Source organism: Acartia tonsa, chromosome 4 (genome assembly GCF_053477335.1).
Source record: "Acartia tonsa isolate MP-2025a chromosome 4, ASM5347733v1, whole genome shotgun sequence".
Classification (NCBI taxonomy): domain Eukaryota; kingdom Metazoa; phylum Arthropoda; class Copepoda; order Calanoida; family Acartiidae; genus Acartia; species Acartia tonsa.
In genome coordinates, this window is record NC_137263.1 from 46787083 (window position 1) to 46807075 (window position 19993).

The window sequence follows — 19993 nt, forward strand, 5'->3', positions numbered from 1 at the left end:
ATCTGACTGTATTCAGGCAATACTAAGGTAACTATTTATATATGACTGTACACCATGCTAGATCTGACTGTATTCAGACAATACTGAGGTAACTATCTATATTGGGCTGTACACCATGCTAGATCTGACTGTATTCAGGCAATACTAAGGTATAACTATCTATATTGGACTGTACACCATGCTAGATCTGACTGTATTCAGACAATACTAAGGTATAACTATCTATATTGGACTGTACACCATGCTAGATCTGACTATTGGATATTTCATAATTTTGGTAACATTAAATGCTTTGTTTAGGTCAAAAATAATATTACTTTTTACCTGAATTTTTTTTGCTACTTTAATATCCGGCATTTGAAATTAGCCTGATATTCGGTATCCGGTATCCAAAAATTATCCGGCCCAACCCTAATATATAGTATACTGTCCGCGGAAAGCTTTCTATAATACGATGGGATAAATAATTATTCCAATTTTTTATTCTTCAGGGCAGGGAAGGATGTTATAGACTGGAGGAGCCAGGACAAGGTATGTGCCAAAACAGCGGGGCTTCGAAACCCATTAATATCCGCTGGATTATAACTGGTTCTCAACCATACTAAAATAAAGCATGTAAGGTATCGTATTATGGTATTATAAGCAATTTTCTACGAATAATAGAATACAGTCATAATATTAATACCAGTTTTGATATCTTTGAGAGGCCTAATTAATTAATCTTATAATTTTTCATTTTATTATCCGCGGAATGCTGTCTATAATACGATGCGATACATAATATTAAATAATTAATTGTATTTTATGTGAGTCTCTACCAAGGTCTCTAACACCAAAGAACTTTTAAAAAATTTAATCATTGTTTTTAGGGAAACTCAACTTTTATTACAAATTAGCCTAAAGAATTAGAAATATTTTTCATTATAAAAAATTTTAATAGTTTCTTAAATATATTTTAACCTACAATATTTAAAAAGATTAAGTTTTACGAAATTATTTTTTTATATTTAAAGTCAGGTGTAACAGTTGTTCATATAGCTGCCAGAATCAAGAATAAGAAATTGTTCAAACTTATCCTTAAAACATTTAAAATAAACAAGGTAGAAATAAACAATCACAGGGGCGTACCGAAGGGGTGTGTAGGGGGTGTAAACCCCATATAATTAGAAATTAGAAAAGACTGTGTTCCTTTTTTTAGCTCTTGCATTCGCTGATCGCTGTGCACGATTCTGCTTATACATGTTTATTGATTTAATGTTTTAAATTTTCTTCTTTTCACTGATTTAAAAAGGTTCTAATTTTTGATTAAAAAAATTTAGAAAATTCAGCATCCAAAAATACTTTTTTCATAGAAAATAAAATTAATTCTTCCTTAGTCCAACATAGACATAGAAGATTTGAACAAGAGGACTCCGCTCCACTGGGCGGCTTCTAACTCAAGCTTAGAAATTACAAAGGAGCTTCTCAGATTGAAAGCTAAAGTTGATGCAGCCGACATTGAAGGTCGCCTTCCATTGCACTGGGCCGTTACCAGGTATTGTCTTAACTTTGTTGGACAAATTTCAATTAAACGTTGAAACGTTTGAATACTCTACTTAATAAACTAACCAACTAAAATTCAGTTAAAGTCCACAAGGTTGTAAAGCCAGCGAATAAGAAAACGTTATTGTAAAAATTTTGGGACTAGTGTAATAAACAGCCCCTTGTCCCCTTCCTTCCTGTGGAATAAATCAAAAAATTTCTGAAAAGCACAGAGCTGTTTTTCATTGTCTCTGCTTTGTAACACTAATAATTAAACATATTTAGTGATGACTTAGAAAGCACTGAAGTTGTTAAAGAGCTGTTGAAATACAAAGCCAAGGATTGTTTAAATTTTGAGGATAATCAGGGCCAGGTACCTCTACACCTGGCAGCACAGTTTGCTTCCATAGGTAATTTACTTTCATTTAAATAATAAATCTATAAATATAGATGTATAACAAGACAACTACCTGGATCCACCTGTTGGGGACCTTTTTCGTCTTTTAGCAAATTACTTTCTGCTATTTTGTAGCGACTTGGCTGTTTTAAAGTTCCCGACCTTATTGGTTAATTTTAAAAGACCCAATTGAAAGTCAGTACAGAGTCTTCGGGATGAGGACAATTGCCCCAAATGTCTCCTTTGGTTCGCACGCCACTGCAAACACGAAAGAAAAAGGTTTAGATAATAAAACAATTCCTTGCATCAAATTTATACGTTCTATTTAGTTTTTAACTTTGATAAATTGAATTGTTAGAAAGCCTGAAGCCCATTGTTATGAGTCCCTATGTAAACTTGAATGCAAAGGATTCAAGCTCTAAAACTGCTCTAATTCTCGCCACTATAAAAGGTAACAGATTTTCTTGTTTATTGGTTGATTTTAATATTTTTAGATCTTAAATCAATAATATTAAACATTACAAGTAAAGCTTCGCAATTTCCGAAAAATTATTGACAAAACCTGCTGCAAGAAGCAGCTTATAGTGCCTATAAAAATTACGTAATACAGTACAATTAACCAAAGATAGGCCAGTAAACATTTTACCATTTGTCATTGCAAAAAGTGTATACTGGCCTATAATTGGTCATTTGTATTGTATGACGCTATTTTTTATATGCACTATAAGCTGCTTCCTGCTTCAAACTTTTTTTTAACATAATCTCATGTTTTGAATATCCTTATAAAAAAGTAATAGGATGTTTGTGTGTTTGTACCGAAGGATCTCGCTAACCGCTGAACCGATCGGGTTCTCCTTAACACTGTAGCTTCTTATAGGTCCCGGGAAGGTTTATAACTATTTTGGGGGAGGGTAACCTCCCAAGAGAAGTCGCTCCTAGAAAAAAATTCCCCCCCTCCCCCCACAAATTTTTTTTTTTACTTTTTCTTTTAAAATCTAAAATAAGAAATTGGGTTATCAAATTCGACTCCCCCCTTTTCAAGTGCCCCTAGAGGCCTCTAGGGGGCGTAGCCGCTAGTTTAAACATAAACAGTTACAATTTTAAAACAGGTCGAGCCGATATTTGTGACTATTTGTTGAAAATTAAAGCCAAGGTAAAATTTTAATTTTGTTATATTATTTCTTTTAAAATGAGTTATTTTTATGAAACTATCCCCCTATTACTTAAAGTAGTTTTTTGTCTGTCTGGCCGTTAAGATCTAACCAACAATTGAGTTCTTCATTTTAAAAGCTATACATAGGTCCCGAGAAAGATTTTGGTTATGTTTTTATAATATTCCCCTTGGAATGGATTAGATTTTATGTCTCATTCCACCAACTATCTTCTTCAAAGACAGTGCCCTTAGAAGCAAGTAGCGAAGTCATAAGTTTGTTATAAGCAAAAAAATATTAAAAAGCAAAAAAATTGACAACTGAATGTCAAAAATGTTAAGAATCAACGATATCGAGGAAATTATTTTAAATTTAATTGATAGTTATTTTGTAGCCAGATATGCTTGATGATGAAGGCTTAAGTGGAGTACACTACGCAGTCATTTCAGGTAATCAGGTGTGTGTGTGTGTGTGTGTGTTTGTGTGGTTGTGTGTGTGAGTGTGTGTGTGTTGACCAGATATGCTTGATGATGAAGGCTTAAAGGACGCCTGCAAGAAATACCACGCTTAAACTGCTGAAAGACTGCCACAAGTAGACCCAATACCCCAAATTTAAAGCCTTTAGATTCAATAACAAAAAAGTTCTAGGCTTTTCAAAAAAGCATTTTATATACAATGGAAATTTTGAAAGATTTCCGATGCTCATAAAAGAAAAAACAATATTAAATTACGTCGCCTAGACACAAAATTATAACCTTATCTTTGTCAAAAATTTAGATTTCTGGTAACTGATTACATTTTTACAATAAAAACACCACATTTCATAGTCAAAATCTATGAAAAAAATTCAATTTAAATTGCATTTTTTAACAAAAATCATAGCGGAAACAAAGGGGGAAACTTCTGCAAGCTCAGCTGTGATTGGTTGCTAAGCTGATTCAGCCTTCTGATTGGCTACAGTACACTCGTTACAACGCAAGTTAAACTTAATTTTTTTTAATAATTTTGACTATAAAAATGGGTATTTTTATTGTAAATATATAATTAGTTACTGGCAATCTAAATTTATGACAAAGATAAGCTTATAATTTTGTTTCTAGGCCACGTAGTTTAATTTCAAAATTTCTAACATTAGCATTCAAATTCTTTCAAAATTTTCATTGTTTATAAAATGTCATTTTAAAATGCCTAGAACTTTTTTGTTATAGAAGCTGAAGGCTTCAAATTTAGGGTATTGGGTCTACTTGTGGCAGTCTTTCAGCAGTTAAAGCGTGGTATTCCTTGCAGGCTTCCTTTAAGTAGGGTACACTACGTTGCTGTCATTTCAGGTATTCCATTCAATTACTTTACATTTATCGTATCTTATTAAAGACAGCTTTCCGCGGATATTAACATGAAAAATTATAAGGTTAAAATCAGTTTTGTTAACATCGAGATCTCGGCTTAACACCGTGTCATAGCTAAAGACGTTAAAAATGGTTTAACTGCTGATATGTCAGGTTCGCGACATCAACAGTTATGGTAGGGAGAATGTCTTGGCCGAAAATAGGCTATTACCGTGCACAGTTAGGACTTCCAGACAAAGGTCGTGCAATCAAAAGGGTTGGTTGTCTGATAGGTGTTACTTAACCTAAATAATAGCACGGGTGTTTGGACAGAAAAAGTAAGATTTAGCTCCTCTTAGTTATCCTTGGTTGTTGGTCCTGGCGTTAGAGTGATACAGACAGCAACCTAACAAATTTTTTTTAGGAAAACCAGAAGTGATGAAGGTGTACATGAAGCATGGACTTATAAACTTGGAGGACGGGGAGGGTAGAACAGCCCTGATGTGGGCCGTGTCTATGGAGGATATTCACATGATCCATGTTCTCTGCCAGAACAAGGATTGTCTGCTTGATCATCAGGATGAGGCGGGCTATACTGCTCTTCATATTGCAGGTCAGAATATTAAGCTATACAAATCAAAGTTTGTTTGGTAAAAAATTAAATTTAATCTAAAAACAAAACTCAATAAACAATTAAAAGTTAATTTATCTTAATCTTAATTTATAATGTTAAAAGACAGAAATTCGAATTTTGTTATGTTATTATGCTGTGACTTTTTCCTTTGCAACGGGAAGCAGCTTATAGTACCTAATAAAAATGACGTCATACAATGCAAATGACCAATGATAGGCCAGTATACATTGTAATTGACTAATGGTAAAATGTAATACTGGCCTATCATTGGTTATTTTTATTGCATGACGTCAATTTTTATAAGGTACTATAAGCTGCTTCTTGCAATAACAATCCACGAACAAAGACAAATTATCCAGGATCATTCATTTAAATCATTGGATTTTCATTCTTTTAGTTTAATAAACAAAAAGACACAAAAATGAAGAATTTTTAGAAAATAAGTTGATTTGAGAAATTTAAAAAAACATAATTAGAATTATTTTTTGTTTTAGTATCCTGTAACAGGCCTGAAAGTTGTTTATCTCTTTGTGAGGAAAATTGTGATATTAGTTTAGTTAACAAGGAAGGGTTAACTCCTCTTATACTAGCTGCTCAACTTGGATATAGGTAATAGAACTATAATATTAGTTTAGTTAACAAGGAAGGGTTAACTCCTCTTATACTAGCTGCTCAACTTGGATATAGGTAATAGAACTATAATATATATATATTAGTTTAGTTAACAAGGAAGGGTTAACTCCTCTTATACTAGCTGCTCAACTTGGTTATAGGTAATAGAAATATAATATTAGTTTAGTTAACAAGGAAGGGTTAACTCCTCTTATACTAGCTGCTCAACTTGGATATAGGTAATAGAACTATAATATTAGTATTGTTAATAAGGAGGGGTTATTTCCTCTTATACTAGCTGCTCAACTTGGATATAGGTAATAGAACTATAATAAAATAGTATAGTTAATAAGGAGGGGTTAACTCCTCTTATACTAGCTACTCAACTTGGATATAGGTAATAGAACTATAATATTAGTATAGTTAATAAGGAGGGGTTAACTCCTCTTATACTAGCTGCTCAACTTGGATATAGGTAATAGAACTATAATATATATATATTAGTATAGTTATAAGGAGGGGTTAACTCCTCTTATACTAGCTGCTCAACTTGGATATAGGTAATAGAAATATAATATTAGTTTAGTTAACAAGGAGGGGTTAACTCCTCTTATACTAGCTGCTCAACTTGGATATAGGTAATATAATTATAATGTCAATATAGTTAATAAAGTTTACTTGTGTAAAAGCTTTATAAGTCATAATTCGTCAAAATAGTGGAAGCGGTAATTTTGTTCATTATACCATTGGGGATATAAATCAATTTACCATTCTTTCAGGTAATATAACCAACTTTTAATTAACTTCAACGAAAATTTTTATAGTGCCTATAAAATTACGTCATACTGGCCTACCATTGGCCAATTAAAATGTATGCTGGCCTGTCATTGTTAATTTAGTTTGTGTATTGGCCTATCATTGGTCATTCGTATTGTATGACGTCATTTTATATAGGCACTTTAAGCTGCTTCGATCCATCATATATATATATATATATGTTAACAATTTGCTAGGGACTGTGCTCTTGTCCTGCTTGACCATGGAGCTGATATTGAAGATGTTGATGAGGAAGGGAAGAATTGTGTTCACTATGCCAGCCAGGCTGGTCAGTCCATCATTATTTATCTACTTCTAGAATTTGGTGCTCAAGTCTCAACATTAGACAGGTAAGACTTACAAAATTGCAAGAGATAAATTGATGTACATCCCCAATGATGATACACAAAATTGCCCCTTCTTTAAATTATAATTAGTGGTTACATCGTTTGGACACTCAACTTAATGAACCAACCAATCAAAATCCACCAAAGTTGTCCCCAAAGTGTTTATGCCAACGAATAAGAAAAACTTATTGTAAAACTTTGTAATAAACAGCCCATTGTCCCCTTCCTCCCCGCCTTCGACGTTATAGAATAAAATATGATTTGTGCAGGTATGGACGGACTCCCCTGCACTACGCCTGCTTTGCTGGAAGCTTGGAATGTGTAACTATACTGCTGGATGCAAAAGCAGACATCCACAGTCAGGGAAAAAAGCTTTAATTTTCTCGCATTCATTCGAATCCGGTGGATAGGAACCGGTTCTCATCCATACGAAAAAAATATGTCTAGCATCGTATTATATCCAGCTTTCTACGAATATAAAAATGTACAATCACAAGATTAAAACCAGTTTTTTTAGCCGGTGCCGTCGGCACCTTGAGGCTAAAAAAAACTAGTTTTAATCTCATAATTGTACATTCTATATCCGCGGAAAGCCGTTTATAATACGATGCGAGAAATAACTATTCTACACTTGTATTAATTAATCCGATTGTATAAGGTTTTTTGTCATTAGCTTAAGATTTAACTACTGAACTGATTGAGTTCTCCATCTTATGGAAGCTTCTTATAGGTCCCTTGATGGTTTAAGGCTATCTAATTTTTATATTTAAATTTTGTTTCCGGCTTTTTTTACAATTTTCCTTACTTCTTTGATAAGTTATTAATTGTTCTAATAAAGTATAGAACGTAATAAACACTTAAAAAATGAAAAGTTGCGATTTTGAGAATACCTGAATTACCAAAAATTGTTGTTGTAAAAATGTTTTAACATTTTTCTTGAAAAGCCATATCGTTAAAAAAATTTTATTATTTTTTTTCTGTTACTTTCAGATAATTTATTTATAGTGAAATAAAAAAGTAACCTTTATTGTTTTAAATATAAAATGGGAAAAAGAATGAAGCTTTTTACATATAATAGGATAATCAAGGGTATTGTCCTTTACATTGGGCAACAAGGTAAGTTTTTAGATGGTATTCAAGGAAATTTTTAATTATCATTGTTTTTTTTATACTTTGGATTTAATGAAAGCAGGATATAAGTTTAAAACCAATTTAATAAATTAACACTAAAATCGGGGTAAGCTTTTATGTCCAATAATCCTTCTGCAATATTACAAAAATACTATCTTAGAAGGTAGTAAGGTCCCAGGATGGTTTAAGGCTATTCTATTTTTATACTTAAGTCTTAGATTAGTTTTAGGCTATTTTTCTGAACACCCCTTTGTAGACAGAGAACAAATATGAAATATTTAGCTTTAAAAATTTATCACTCTTTTGCTTAATTTTTTCTACGCACTTTTGACTAATTTTGTTCAAATTAGAAAAGGACATCTTGTGATTGTGAAGTTACTGTTGAAGAAACAATGCTATCCAAATAATATTGCTGTTTTACAGGTACATACGTCTATACAAACAGTGGCGTTCACAGAAATTATAAATTATAACCCCCCTTGTAAGAAGATGTATTTAAGTTTCTATTTTCCAGGGTTATACAGCCGCGCATCAGTCGCGTGTAAGCCTCAGTGAAATCATCATATTATAACTTTTAAAATCAACTGGATGTCTAAACCTGTTCCTAAAAGACAATCCATCTTTTCGGATTTTTTTGCACACACAAGCGGGTTTAATTTTTAAGCTTATGAAAGGCTGAAGCCCGGCTCCCGAGCCTAACTATTTTCATCCATGTATTGAAAATTTTTTATTTGTCATTTGAGACAGAAATGTTAAACTTTCAACAATCATAGGTTTTTACCTTATTTTATTACATTATCTTAAACTAGCGGCTACGCCCCGAGAGGCCTCTAGGGGCACTTGAGGCGGAGAGAGTCGAATTTAACAACCCAATTTCCCCCTCATTTTTAATTTTAGTTAAAAAAATTTAAAAACAAAATTTTTTCGGGGGGGGGGTATTTTTCATTTCTTGGGGGGGTTGGGGTGTCCCACCCCCCAAGAAAATAGTTATAAACCTTCCCGGGACCTATGAGAAGCTACCCTGTTAAGGAGAACCCGATCGGTTCAGCGGTTAGCGAGATCCTTCGGTACAAACAAACACACAGACACACAGACAGACACACAAACATCCTGTTACTTTAGTATAAGGATATGTTATATATATACTTCAACTTAGATGTTTAACGATAACAACAAATTAGGTCAAAGCTACTTTTAATAGTTGCAGCATTATTTAAATTTTCTTTTGCATATTACGTTATGAATCATTTGACTTGAGTGTTTAAAGTGATTGATATTTTGTTATATGAAATTATAGGATAATGATGTCGAATGTGTATATGTAACTCCACTAGATACAGCTCTTATGATGGGGCATAAAGAAATTGCAAGGTATGTCATAGAAAATGACGTCCAAGTTTTTATTTTTATGGGGGTAAAATGAGGGGTTTCAAAGGTTTTGAGGGGAGTAATCTAATGAATTTTTAAATTTTTTGAGGGAGGTAAAATGCCAGGTTTTAAAGTTTGAGGGGAGTAAACACCACTTTACCCCACCCTTGGACGTCATGGATGTTGAATTTGAAGAGAAGATTGGGTGGGTCAAACTATTATTGTCCAAAATTTTCAACAACATTTTTTTTGTATCCAGAAAGAGTTGTATTGTTGATCATAATTGGGAATCAACATCAATTTATTGCCATTTGCCTTATGATCCCGGCGTTGTGAACATTTTTCATGATTTCTGGATGTAATAGATAAAAAGATGTCTTTTAAAAAAAGTCTTAAAGCCTGGAATATATTATTATTTAGAATAAAAATGTTTATTTAGTGAATTGTTATCCTATGGAGCTATGGGAATAAAAAGATTTTACAATATTGCCGCAACAAGAATACAGGTAAAAACTAGAAAGATACAAGATGATTACTAAGTGAATGGCACTGGGTCTCGGGAACGTGTAAGCAGATTTTTGAAAATATCCCCATGGCACTAGTCTTAGGAAGGTGTTAGTTGTATTTTGAAAATATCCTTCTGGGATAACTTTAGATTATAATTCTTACACATATGGAATAAATCCGGACCGTTCCTTCTTGCGAGAAAATGCGGGAAATTAACTATATTATATGGAGTTCGAATGAAAATGCTCATAAAAATATTACAAAATCCTCTGAATTTTTACAACGCTCTATCCAGTGACATAACATTTTAAGCACAGGGTTCTACAGGGTTGTTTTTGACCCATACCAATTTTCAATTTTAGTTATAAAAGAAAAAGGCAACAATTTTTTGGGGTTATTTTTTCTCTTGGGTGGTAAGTTTCTCTTTGAAAGCAGTTAGCGATATCATTTGCTAAAGACAAAAAACCTTACTATTATGAAATTATTTGTAAAAAAAAAGAATAATATTGAATATAATAGGCTTATTGGAGAGGATACAGAATAAGGAAATCATTCTATAACCGCAAGCATCTGTTTGTCAAACATGAAAAATTAAAACGAGCCAAGAAACGCAAGAATCGTGGCAGATCAAAGACTAAAACAACATCAAAGGATAATATTAAAGAGGTAAATAGATTATATGTTTTTTTTTACATTTTTAGATTATTTCAGAATTGCTGATAATTTCGAGGTTTGTCGGAGTCTACTAGGGGTAAAACTGTTATTAGGTTGTACCCTGCAAAGATGGGTGTGTAGAGGAGAAAAAAGATGGGGCGGTTGGGAAACAAATAATTTGCCTGAATTTTGTTCCTGAAATTGAACTTGCAACAAAATCTAGAAGCACAAAAAAATATCTTTCTATATTTTTAATGATCTAAAAGTTTCATTCTATAGGGCGGGAGGAGGGGTGTGCTAAATATCATAAGTAGCAGAGTTACAAATAGAAAATAAACACTAAATATCTTTCATTTTATGCCATTTGATTAAATTTTAAATTGATACTAATTCATTCTGATTGATTTCTCTATTTTTAGACCCCTGAGATTGTAAATACAACTTCTTCAGAAACAAAGAATAAATCATTAAGGTTCATTTTAACAAAAAATATAATCTTAAATTAATCTTATTCCTTGCCTAATATAATTTATTTTCAAAATAAAATTTCTACTCTTGCTGTAATGAGCATGTGGTTTATACTTTACTAGCGGTTTCGCCTCTAGCATCTAGAAGGGAATGGAAGAAAAAATAGCCTAAAACCAATTCAAGAATTGAATCTGAAATATGAATTAGCCTAAAACCTTCATGTTACCGAGATCTTAAGGGACAGACGGACGGACAGACATCAAGCTACTTTGTATTAAACTAGCGGCTTCGCCCCTAGCCTCTAGGGGCTTTATTTCTGAAGGTTCAGGGGAGAATTTTAAAAATTTGGTTTACATATTTTTAGATATTTTTTGTATTTTATAACATTTTATTACTCTTTATATCATTTTATTACTCTTTATATCATTTTACAACTCTTTATAACATTTTGTAACTCTTTATAACTTTTTATATTGATTTATATTATTTAAAACCTTTGAAATTTTTCTTTTTTTTTTTGTTTTTTTAAATTTCTTTACCATTAGTCTTTTTGGGGCTTCGCCCCCACAGGAGAAGGAAGTTTTCACAATCTTTTTGAATTTGATAAAACAAAGTTTAAAAGAAGAAATGAAATTTAAAAAGAAGAAAAATAATTGAAAATATAAAGAAAATATAAAAAAGTATAAAAAAGTATAAAAAGTATAAAAAAGTATAAAAATTAATAAAAATATATAAAAATCTATAAAAACATAAAAAAAATTAAAATTAGAAAAAAATATGAATATTTTTTTTTAGGGGGGGGGAAATTTTCATTTTTTGGGGGGTTGGGGGTGTCCCACTTCCCAAGAAAATAGCTTAAAACCACCACAGGATCAATAGGTATATACCCTGAAGAGTAGAATCCAATCGGTTTAGTGGTTACCGAGATCTTAAGCTTCAGACGGACGGACAGACGGACGGACGGACGGACAGACATCAAGCTACTTTGTATTATAGATATGTAAATCTAAAGCTACAGACAAAAAAACCTTATTACTTTATATAAAAGGATGACCTTAGATTTTATGTTTTCTTGTTTAGCAATGTTGATGCAGTTGCCAGCCGTTTTCTTGGAAGTATGGTCGAGGGTCACCAGCGGTCATCTTACCTCAGGAAGAGAAAGTATTCTAAAAACTTGGAAATAGGGGAAACAAGGATGACATCATAGGATAATAGAATAATTAAAACACATAAAGTCTTGTTGTCAAAAAGGTTACAAATCAACATTTAAGTTGAATTTCTGGTAACTCTTATAGAGTTGCTAAGCTTCCTAAATCGTATTTAATCGTACCTAACTGTTTAAATAGAGGGTTTTGCGTAGTCGTGGCTGAGCTCTGAAAGAATACTATCTCTAAACCACAGACGCACGAAGCGAGAAGATGAAAGTCAACACAGACGACATTCGTCATCTAATAATCACATGTAAGTATAAAGGCTCAAAGAGAGAGGTGACAATGGGCTGTTTATTACACTAGTCTCGAAGTTTTATAGTAACTTATTCTTATTCGTCGGCTAAATAACTTTGATTGGTTGGTTTATTAAGTTAAATGTTCAAACGTTTCAACTACTAATTTAAATCTACAGAAGGGGTAATTTAGTGTATCATCATTTGGGATGTACATCAATTTATTGGCCATTGTCTTATCCCTAAAAAGCAGCAATTTTATATTTTGTAAACTTTAAACAGAACTAAATGAACTTGATGATCAAGAATAGTTAATGGATTTTAATATGAGAGATATTTTTATTGCAATTTTGGCAAATTTATTTCTGCTAATATTCAAAAGGATCCATTATTTGAACAAAATACTTATTTATTTAAGCACTGGTTTGTTAAGGAGGGAGGGAAGCTTTTTGTAGTGCCTATGTAGAATGACGTCATACTGGCCTACCATTTGTCAATTAAAATGTATACTAGCCTGCCATTGGTAATTTAGTCTGTGTATTGGCCTATCATAATTCATTTAATTGTATTGAATGGCGTCATTTTTATAGGCACTATAAAGAGCTTCAGGAAGGAGGGGGTAGAAAATGGCCTTAAACTATCCAAGGATTAATATAAAGCTCTTCTACAATGTTCGGTACTTTTTACTAAACAGACAATCCATCTTTTCAGATTTTTATTTTTTTGCACACAAGCGGATGTAAATTTGAGGCTTATGCTCGGGTGCCTAGCCCTGCTAGTTTAATTAAATCATCACAAAACCTAAACATATTTCATTTTAAGTTCTGAAGACCCTGAGAGAAAGTCTCGAGTATCTCTTCCGACAAGACATGATGGAGGATCAAGATCTGAGAGCAGATTCAGCTATAATCTTCAGAATAATTCATAATAGATAATTATAACTATGAAATAGATTTGATAATAAAAGTTTAATTATTTTCACCTCTGTATCTTATGTTTTAATTAATCATTGTAAAAATCACTGAAACTTCAATTTTTAAGCCTCCGGCCCCTTAGGACTAACAAAACTGGTTTTAATCACATTTTTTATTTCAATATCCGCGTAAAGCAGTCTAAAATACAATGCGATGAACTATTCCTAAATACACCACAAAATCAAAGTAAAAGTGATTGTTGTTTTTTTTATATGCACATAAACATTGAACTTTACAAGGAAAACGGAGAATGTACTTATTGCATTTTGAGTTATATATTGCATAATTTCATATGCACAGTTTTTTAAATTTAATGCAAAATTTAAATTTTTTTTTATACCTAGGTAAACTATAAACTGAATTCCAATTGATATATAGGAAATCTTCACACATAATTAAAGCCTTCTATTTTGAATAACAGCCGTAAAAAATCACATTTCCTCCACATTGCTGAGAGACGATATACAGACAGACAAACATTTAGAGTTATAGATTAGCTTCGCTGCAAGTAAAAAAAGACTATGTTTAAGATATAGAACCCAAACCTGGCCCGCTTATGGCAATCCCTCTTTTCAAAAGTTTTTTTCCAATGCATTCAAATGCACTCAAACGGGTTTAAATTTTAGGCATAGTCGCGTCTGACGGGCGGCTGCCAAGCCCTGGTAAAATCAATTTATTTTTAATTAGACCATGCCCTAACTCTTGTAAAAAAAGGACGTAATCAAATTAAAAAGTGGCGATGAAAAAGTAAACGCATCCTGTAGTTACTAGATATTTGTTGTTAATTCAATAGAGTTAAAATAATAGAATTAAATTGATTTTTTGATAATTTTCGAGAAAATTGATGCAATGACATGTTCCACATTATTTCATTAATTCAGGATCACGATCCAATATAAACAAGAACGCAGTTATGCCAATGAGTAAGCATCTATTATTAAACTACCAGCTGCGCCACTAGCATCTAGGAGCTCTATATTCGAAGGAGGAAGGATAGTTGGAAATAGCCTAAAACCACACAAAGACCTAAAAGAAGCTTCTATAAAATTCGATAGGTTCAGCAGTTAATCTTAAGAAAAAACCTAACTACTTTATATAATAGGAGGATATGTCAAACATAAGAAAATTAATTATTATTACTATTTTATTACAAAGTCAAAGCCACCTTAAGTTGCGCCGCTTACAGAGACCTAAAAACCAATAATTCGCAGCCTCGCTTTAGGCAACGCGGCTCCCTAGGCCACTACCATCAGCCGTAGCCACCGACGGCCACACGACTTTTAAAAGATGGAGCCGCTTATTTCTTATTTGTTGACCTAACAACTTTGAAGACTTTTATTAAGTTTTCATTAAGTTGAGTGTCCGAGCTTTTAAACCACTTATTGTAATCTACAGTTGGGCAATTTTGTTTATCACCATAAGGGATGTATATACATTTAATTGGACATTGTCCTATCCATTTAAATCCCCAATCTAAGCCAGTCGCAGCCATAAGCTAAATATTCAAAGAAAAACTTGGGTAAAATATTTATTAGATGGTTGATGTTTATATACAGATATTAATGAATAAAATACATTTTTGATGAATATATAGACTTTTACTAAAAAGTTAGGATTTCAGGAAAATACAGTTTTTAGTGAATTAGGAATCAGAAAAATAAATGAAGACTTTCTACCTAAAATTGCTTACTCTACAAATGGCGGAAAAGAAAAATCATATAGCTTTTGAGTAAAATATTCCAGTTGAAATATGCCTTTTACATTTTTGAAAAAAAAAATAGCAAAGATAATAAATGGTAAACTAGCTGATATGCCCCAAAAAGCCTCTAGGTGAACTAAAGGGGGTAAGTCGAACAACCTCCACTACATTTTCATTTTTATTGTTAAATAGAAAAAAGTAACTAAAAATTTGTTTAGCGGGTGTCATTTTTCTTAGAAGGGTCGAGAAACCACCCCCCCCCCCATAACATTTAAAAAAAAAACATTTTCTGGACATACAAGAACCTTTACTGTGAAGAAGAACCATATTGGTTCAGCGGTTAGCAAGATCCTTCGCTACAAACAAAAAAAGCTTACTAATTTATATAATAGGATATGATTGTTAAAAGGTGCGTAGAGAGGGGGGTTGGGGAGAAATCCTGGGGCATTCATTGTGACTTTTACATTCCCCTATGGTGTGGTGAAGTCTGTTTCGGTGTAGAGTCGTTATTATTAAGTGGGCTGCAGGGGTTCTTATGGTTGAGGCTGTCACAGGTGTTGCACACGTTCAAGAAGGTTTGCTTGTAGTAGCTGGTCAGCTTCGATAAACCTGGGATCAGCGAGTCCATGTCATCATCAACCTTTATACAATTAAGAATAATATTTGTTGATTCAACTCTTTTTATTGAAAATTAGAAAATCCTTTTTTTTTTCAACACTACTTTTTACAATTAAAACTTTTAAATGGGTGGTACTTATTGACATTATATCCATGATATTCAATCAAATATTTCTTAAGGACGTCTACTAAGGAAGGTATTCTCTCCTTTAAAACATCCCCATTTGGGTGTTAAGGATACACTCCTCCTCAAAACTAATAAAATTTCCAAGTGATTATAATATATGGAGTTACTTAATGAGGCTTAAAAATAGTTTTACGATAATGATAATATTTCGTTATTTTGATAGTAAACGTTAAGAACGCAGAGCCATATACCAAATAATATTTGAACTAGTCACATATCTTACTTGTTCTGCGTTCTATTTTACCGACAAGTTAGTACTAATACTACAGAGACATCTATTGAAGAAAATTAAAACTTTATAATACCTTGCTTGACCTACGTCCCATTGTGCTAACAAGTCTTGGCTTGTCAAGTTAATACTAATACTATAGTGACATCTATTGAAGAAAATTTAATCTTTATAATACCTTGCTTGGCCTGCGTCAAATTGTACTGACAAGTACTGGTTTGTCAAGTTAATACTAATACAAGTACTACAGAGACATCTATTGAACACATTTTAAACCTTAGTCTGCGTCCTATTGTATTGACAAGTTTTGGTTTGTCAAGATAATACTAATACTACAGAGACATCTATTATACAACATTTTAACTAAATATTACCTTGCTTGGCCTACGTCCCATTGTGCTAACAAGTCTTGGTTTGTCAAGATAATCTTTCAGTCTAGATTAATAATTAATGGATTAATTGATGTTAACATATGGTAAAAAGACATAGATCAACAGAATTTTCTGTTAGTATTATACCTTTTGTCTTAAATTATCCTATTATATAAAGTATTATATGTATAAACACATTTATTTTTTTAACTATTTATTTTATATCCCGCCATTATGGCAGTAAGTAATTTCACAGTGGTCAACAAGAGTGTTCTTAATGCAAAGAAAGCTCTTAATATTCTTAGCAAAAATAATATTGTTAATGTAAACTGGATACCAAGTCATGTCGGCCACCTTGGCAACGAGGTGGCGGACAGACTTGCCAAGCTAGGTTCCTATGGAGGCGACAGCCATAGGACCAGGCCAGAACCATACTTACCTGTGTCGCTAACGTACATTAATTCTACTATTAAGGAATGGGGACTAAGAGAACATCAGAATAAATGGCAAACCAGGAAGAAAAAGTCAGACTGCAGGCAGACAAAAATGATGCTACCCAGCATACGTAATAAAGCCTGGAATTTTATCCAAAATTGGACAAGAAGAGATGTCATGTACATAACTCAAATTCTAACAGGACATGCATGTGTTAACAAACACCTTAAAGAAATGGGGTTTGCTGACACAAAAGCATGTGAACATTGCAATGACCCCATTGAATCTATTGAACACATCTTAGGAAATTGTCCTAAATACAATCAAATAAGGGTAAACATCTTCGGTAATAACATTATATTAGCTAAACACTTTTGGGAACTCAATCTGAGGGATTTAGTAAAATTCTTCAAGAAAACCAAAAGATTTAGCTATTTTGAATAAGTATTAGCAACCAAAATGTAAATATATATACACACTTATTTTAGGTAAATACTGTATATACTGTAAGCTCTATTGAGAGAGGAGGAGAGAGAGAGCGGGGAAGGTGGAGAAGATGAGGTATGAGGTGACGGACCTAGAGTCTGGCCTTGGTGATCATCAAGTTGGCTGTGCAGCCCAGGAAGATCACCACCTCACCCGAGGTTATCAGGTAACTATTTATTGGTGGAATACATATGTTTCTCTATAAAAATAGATCATCAGTTCCAATTAAGATGTATAAAATAAGAGTTAAAAAGATATATGTCCATGCATTTTGAATCCTTTTTAAAGTAGTAAGCGTTTTTTGTCTGTCCCGAAGGATCTCGCTAACCGCTGAACCGAAATTGTTCTCCTTTACAGTGAAGCTTCTTATGGGTCCTGGGAAGGTTTTAAACTATTTTTGAAAAGGGTTACTTCATCCCCTTCCCCCCAAAAAATATTTTTAACTCTTTTGAAACTCAAATTTAAAATGGGATGAGGTCGACTTTTCACCCTCCTACCAGTGCCCCTAGAGGCTTCTAGGGGCGTACCCGCTAGTAATAAAAACTTTATTTACTGCAATTCAATAATATACTATAAAAAAATCATTTGAAAATGGCAAATTTTAAATGCCCATATTTCCAATTACAATATTACAAAATTAAAAAAAAGATGTATATGTAGATCAATTTAAAATTTGATGCTAGGCGGACTTTTTAAAAAAATCCATTGATCCCTGGGTCCATCAGTGATATAGTTGTTGAGTGGAGGAAGTTCTGGGTGCCTGGCAGATCTCATACTTCCAGATGAACTAATCACACATTCATGTGCAAATTTTTTATACTTATGTCTATATGATAGTGTCAGAATGTTTGTCTGTGTATGTTTTTGGCCATACAGAAAGATCTCGTTACCCATTGGACCTTTTGGGTTCTCTTTAACTGTGAAGCTTCTTATAAGCCACTAGAAGGTGCTTTTTCTTCTTTCACCTGGGGGAGTGGTTGGATCAACACTGAAGAAAATTACTTCCATAGCCCAAAATATATATATATAATAAATAAAAATAACAACAAAAAATAATAATTCACAGCACAAATGAATGAATGCCTTGTGGTAAGAATGGAAGCAGATCTAGAATATTTTCTGGGCAAAGTTTCTGGTGCAGGGCTCAGGGTTCTGGAGGTGAGGCGCTCCAGGCACTCAGAACTCTTCTTCGCCTGGTCACCACCAGCCTGTGGCCCACCTCGACTCTCTACATAGTGCTTACTCCATCCTAGACAAGTTTAAGAACAAGATTAGTAATCACCAAAACTTGTGCCTTTTGAAATAAAAAAGTCCTTACACGCAGGGATCTGAAGGGATTAGTGTGAATCCCCAATGATGATGCACAAAATTATATTTCTGAAGATTGTATTCGGTGGTTGAATAGAAACGTTCAGACACTAACTTAAAGAACTAACTAATAAAATTTCAATTAAAGTCCCGAACGTTCTCAAGCCAACGAATAAGAAAACGTTATTATAAAACTTTGAGGACTAGAGTAATAAACAGTCAAATGTCTGTATGATTGTGTATGTGAGTATCCTCACTAGAGGAATAAGAGATACTAACCTGTATGATTGTGTATGTGAGTATCCTAACTAGAGGAATAAGAGATATTAACCTGTATGATTATGTATGTGAGTATCCTCACTAGAGGAATAAGAGATACTAACCTGTATGATTGTGTATGTGAGTATCCCCACTAGAGGAATAAGAGATACTAACCTGTATGATTATGTATGTGAGAATCCTCACTAGAGGAATAAGAGATACTAACTTGTATGATTGTGTATGTGAGTATCCTCACTAGAGGAATAAGAAATACTAACCTGTATGATTATGTATGTGAGTATCCTAACTAGAGGAATAAGAGATATTAACCTGTATGATTGGGTATGTGAGTATCCTCACTAGAGGAATAAGAGATACTAACCTGTATGATTGTGTATGTGAGTATCCCCACTAGAGGAATAAGAGATACTAACCTGTATGATTATGTATGTGAGAATCCTCACTAGAGGACTGAGAGGAAGCTCCAGGTAAACTCTGTCTCCTTGTCTTCTGAGCTTTGTACATAATAAGGTATTTCTGAAATGATTTTTTAAATTTAAACAAAGATGTTAACATATATAAGTAATTAAGCCAAAAATCATGGATGGACAATGGACGAAGTAAGTTATGGATCAAACATTGAGTTGTTATATAAAATGAAATTGAGAGAATATGCGACAATAGATCATGAAACTTATTAAAAAGAAATATTTTATCTTTTGCAAATTGACCGACTGTCCGACGAAAAAAGTAAAATTTGTACTGGATTCTCATTGTTTCAGTGAATCTTCAGAAAAAAATTGTCTATCTGAAATAGTAACCGAGAAAACCATATAATCTTGGGCTATCACTGAGGCTATTAGCTCAGTGCATAGTTTTATACAATCCATGCAACAGTATTGATAAATAAAACATTCGGAGACAAGAGTTTTCTCAGGCAAAATATTTTTTTTCTATTTGTATGTTTGTTTTTAAATTTAAGCCTTCCTCCCCAAGATGCTTGTGACGCATTAGCTAGTTTATATATATAAAAAAAAACAGGATCATGGA

General features: G+C 32.9%; 2 protein-coding genes and 1 long non-coding RNA gene across 3 annotated transcripts; 2 read left to right on the top strand and 1 right to left on the bottom strand.

The window, feature by feature from the left end:
- Nucleotides 1–41: 41 nt before the first annotated feature.
- LOC145315498 (uncharacterized) lies at nt 42–12138 on the top strand. Its single transcript, XM_080155480.1, has 19 exons — nt 42–88; nt 492–531; nt 1014–1100; nt 1377–1534; nt 1807–1931; nt 2277–2369; nt 3028–3071; nt 3464–3518; nt 4819–5007; nt 5523–5637; nt 6654–6806; nt 7073–7164; nt 7880–7919; nt 8285–8357; nt 9232–9305; nt 9742–9808; nt 10329–10475; nt 10883–10935; nt 12012–12138. The coding sequence occupies exons 1-19, from the start codon at nt 42–44 to the stop codon at nt 12136–12138; spliced, it is 1779 nt and encodes a 592-aa protein (XP_080011606.1).
- A 155-nt stretch (nt 12139–12293) lies between these two features.
- LOC145318342 (uncharacterized) lies at nt 12294–13356 on the top strand. Its single transcript, XR_013879311.1, has 2 exons — nt 12294–12392; nt 13198–13356. It is a non-coding gene; the product is annotated as an uncharacterized LOC145318342 (long non-coding RNA).
- A 1970-nt stretch (nt 13357–15326) lies between these two features.
- Nucleotides 15327–19480, bottom strand: LOC145317463 (uncharacterized). The gene is made up of 5 exons (XM_080158557.1): nt 19378–19480; nt 18458–18623; nt 18087–18161; nt 16457–16517; nt 15327–15688 (listed from the first exon to the last, which is right to left on the bottom strand). The coding sequence occupies exons 1-5, from the start codon at nt 19466–19468 to the stop codon at nt 15509–15511; spliced, it is 573 nt and encodes a 190-aa protein (XP_080014683.1). The 5' UTR covers nt 19469–19480; the 3' UTR covers nt 15327–15508.
- Nucleotides 19481–19993: the final 513 nt, after the last annotated feature.

Excerpts from the sequence above, each read along its gene's own strand:
- LOC145315498 (XM_080155480.1), top strand. The coding sequence starts at position 42 with ATGACTGTACACCATGCTAGATCTGACTGTATTCAGACAATACTGAG. Across the intron at positions 6,807-7,072 it reads CAAGTCTCAACATTAGACAG|GTATGGACGGACTCCCCTGC; the intron begins GTAAGACTTACA and ends TGATTTGTGCAG. Across the intron at positions 9,809-10,328 it reads TTGCCGCAACAAGAATACAG|GCTTATTGGAGAGGATACAG; the intron begins GTAAAAACTAGA and ends TGAATATAATAG.
- LOC145317463 (XM_080158557.1), bottom strand. The coding sequence starts at position 19,468 with ATGTACAAAGCTCAGAAGACAAGGAGACAGAGTTTACCTGGAGCTTCC. Across the intron at positions 18,162-18,457 it reads GCTTCCATTCTTACCACAAG|TTCATCTGGAAGTATGAGAT; the intron begins GCATTCATTCAT and ends ATGTGTGATTAG. Across the intron at positions 15,689-16,456 it reads TGGGACGTAGGCCAAGCAAG|GTTGATGATGACATGGACTC; the intron begins GTAATATTTAGT and ends AATTGTATAAAG.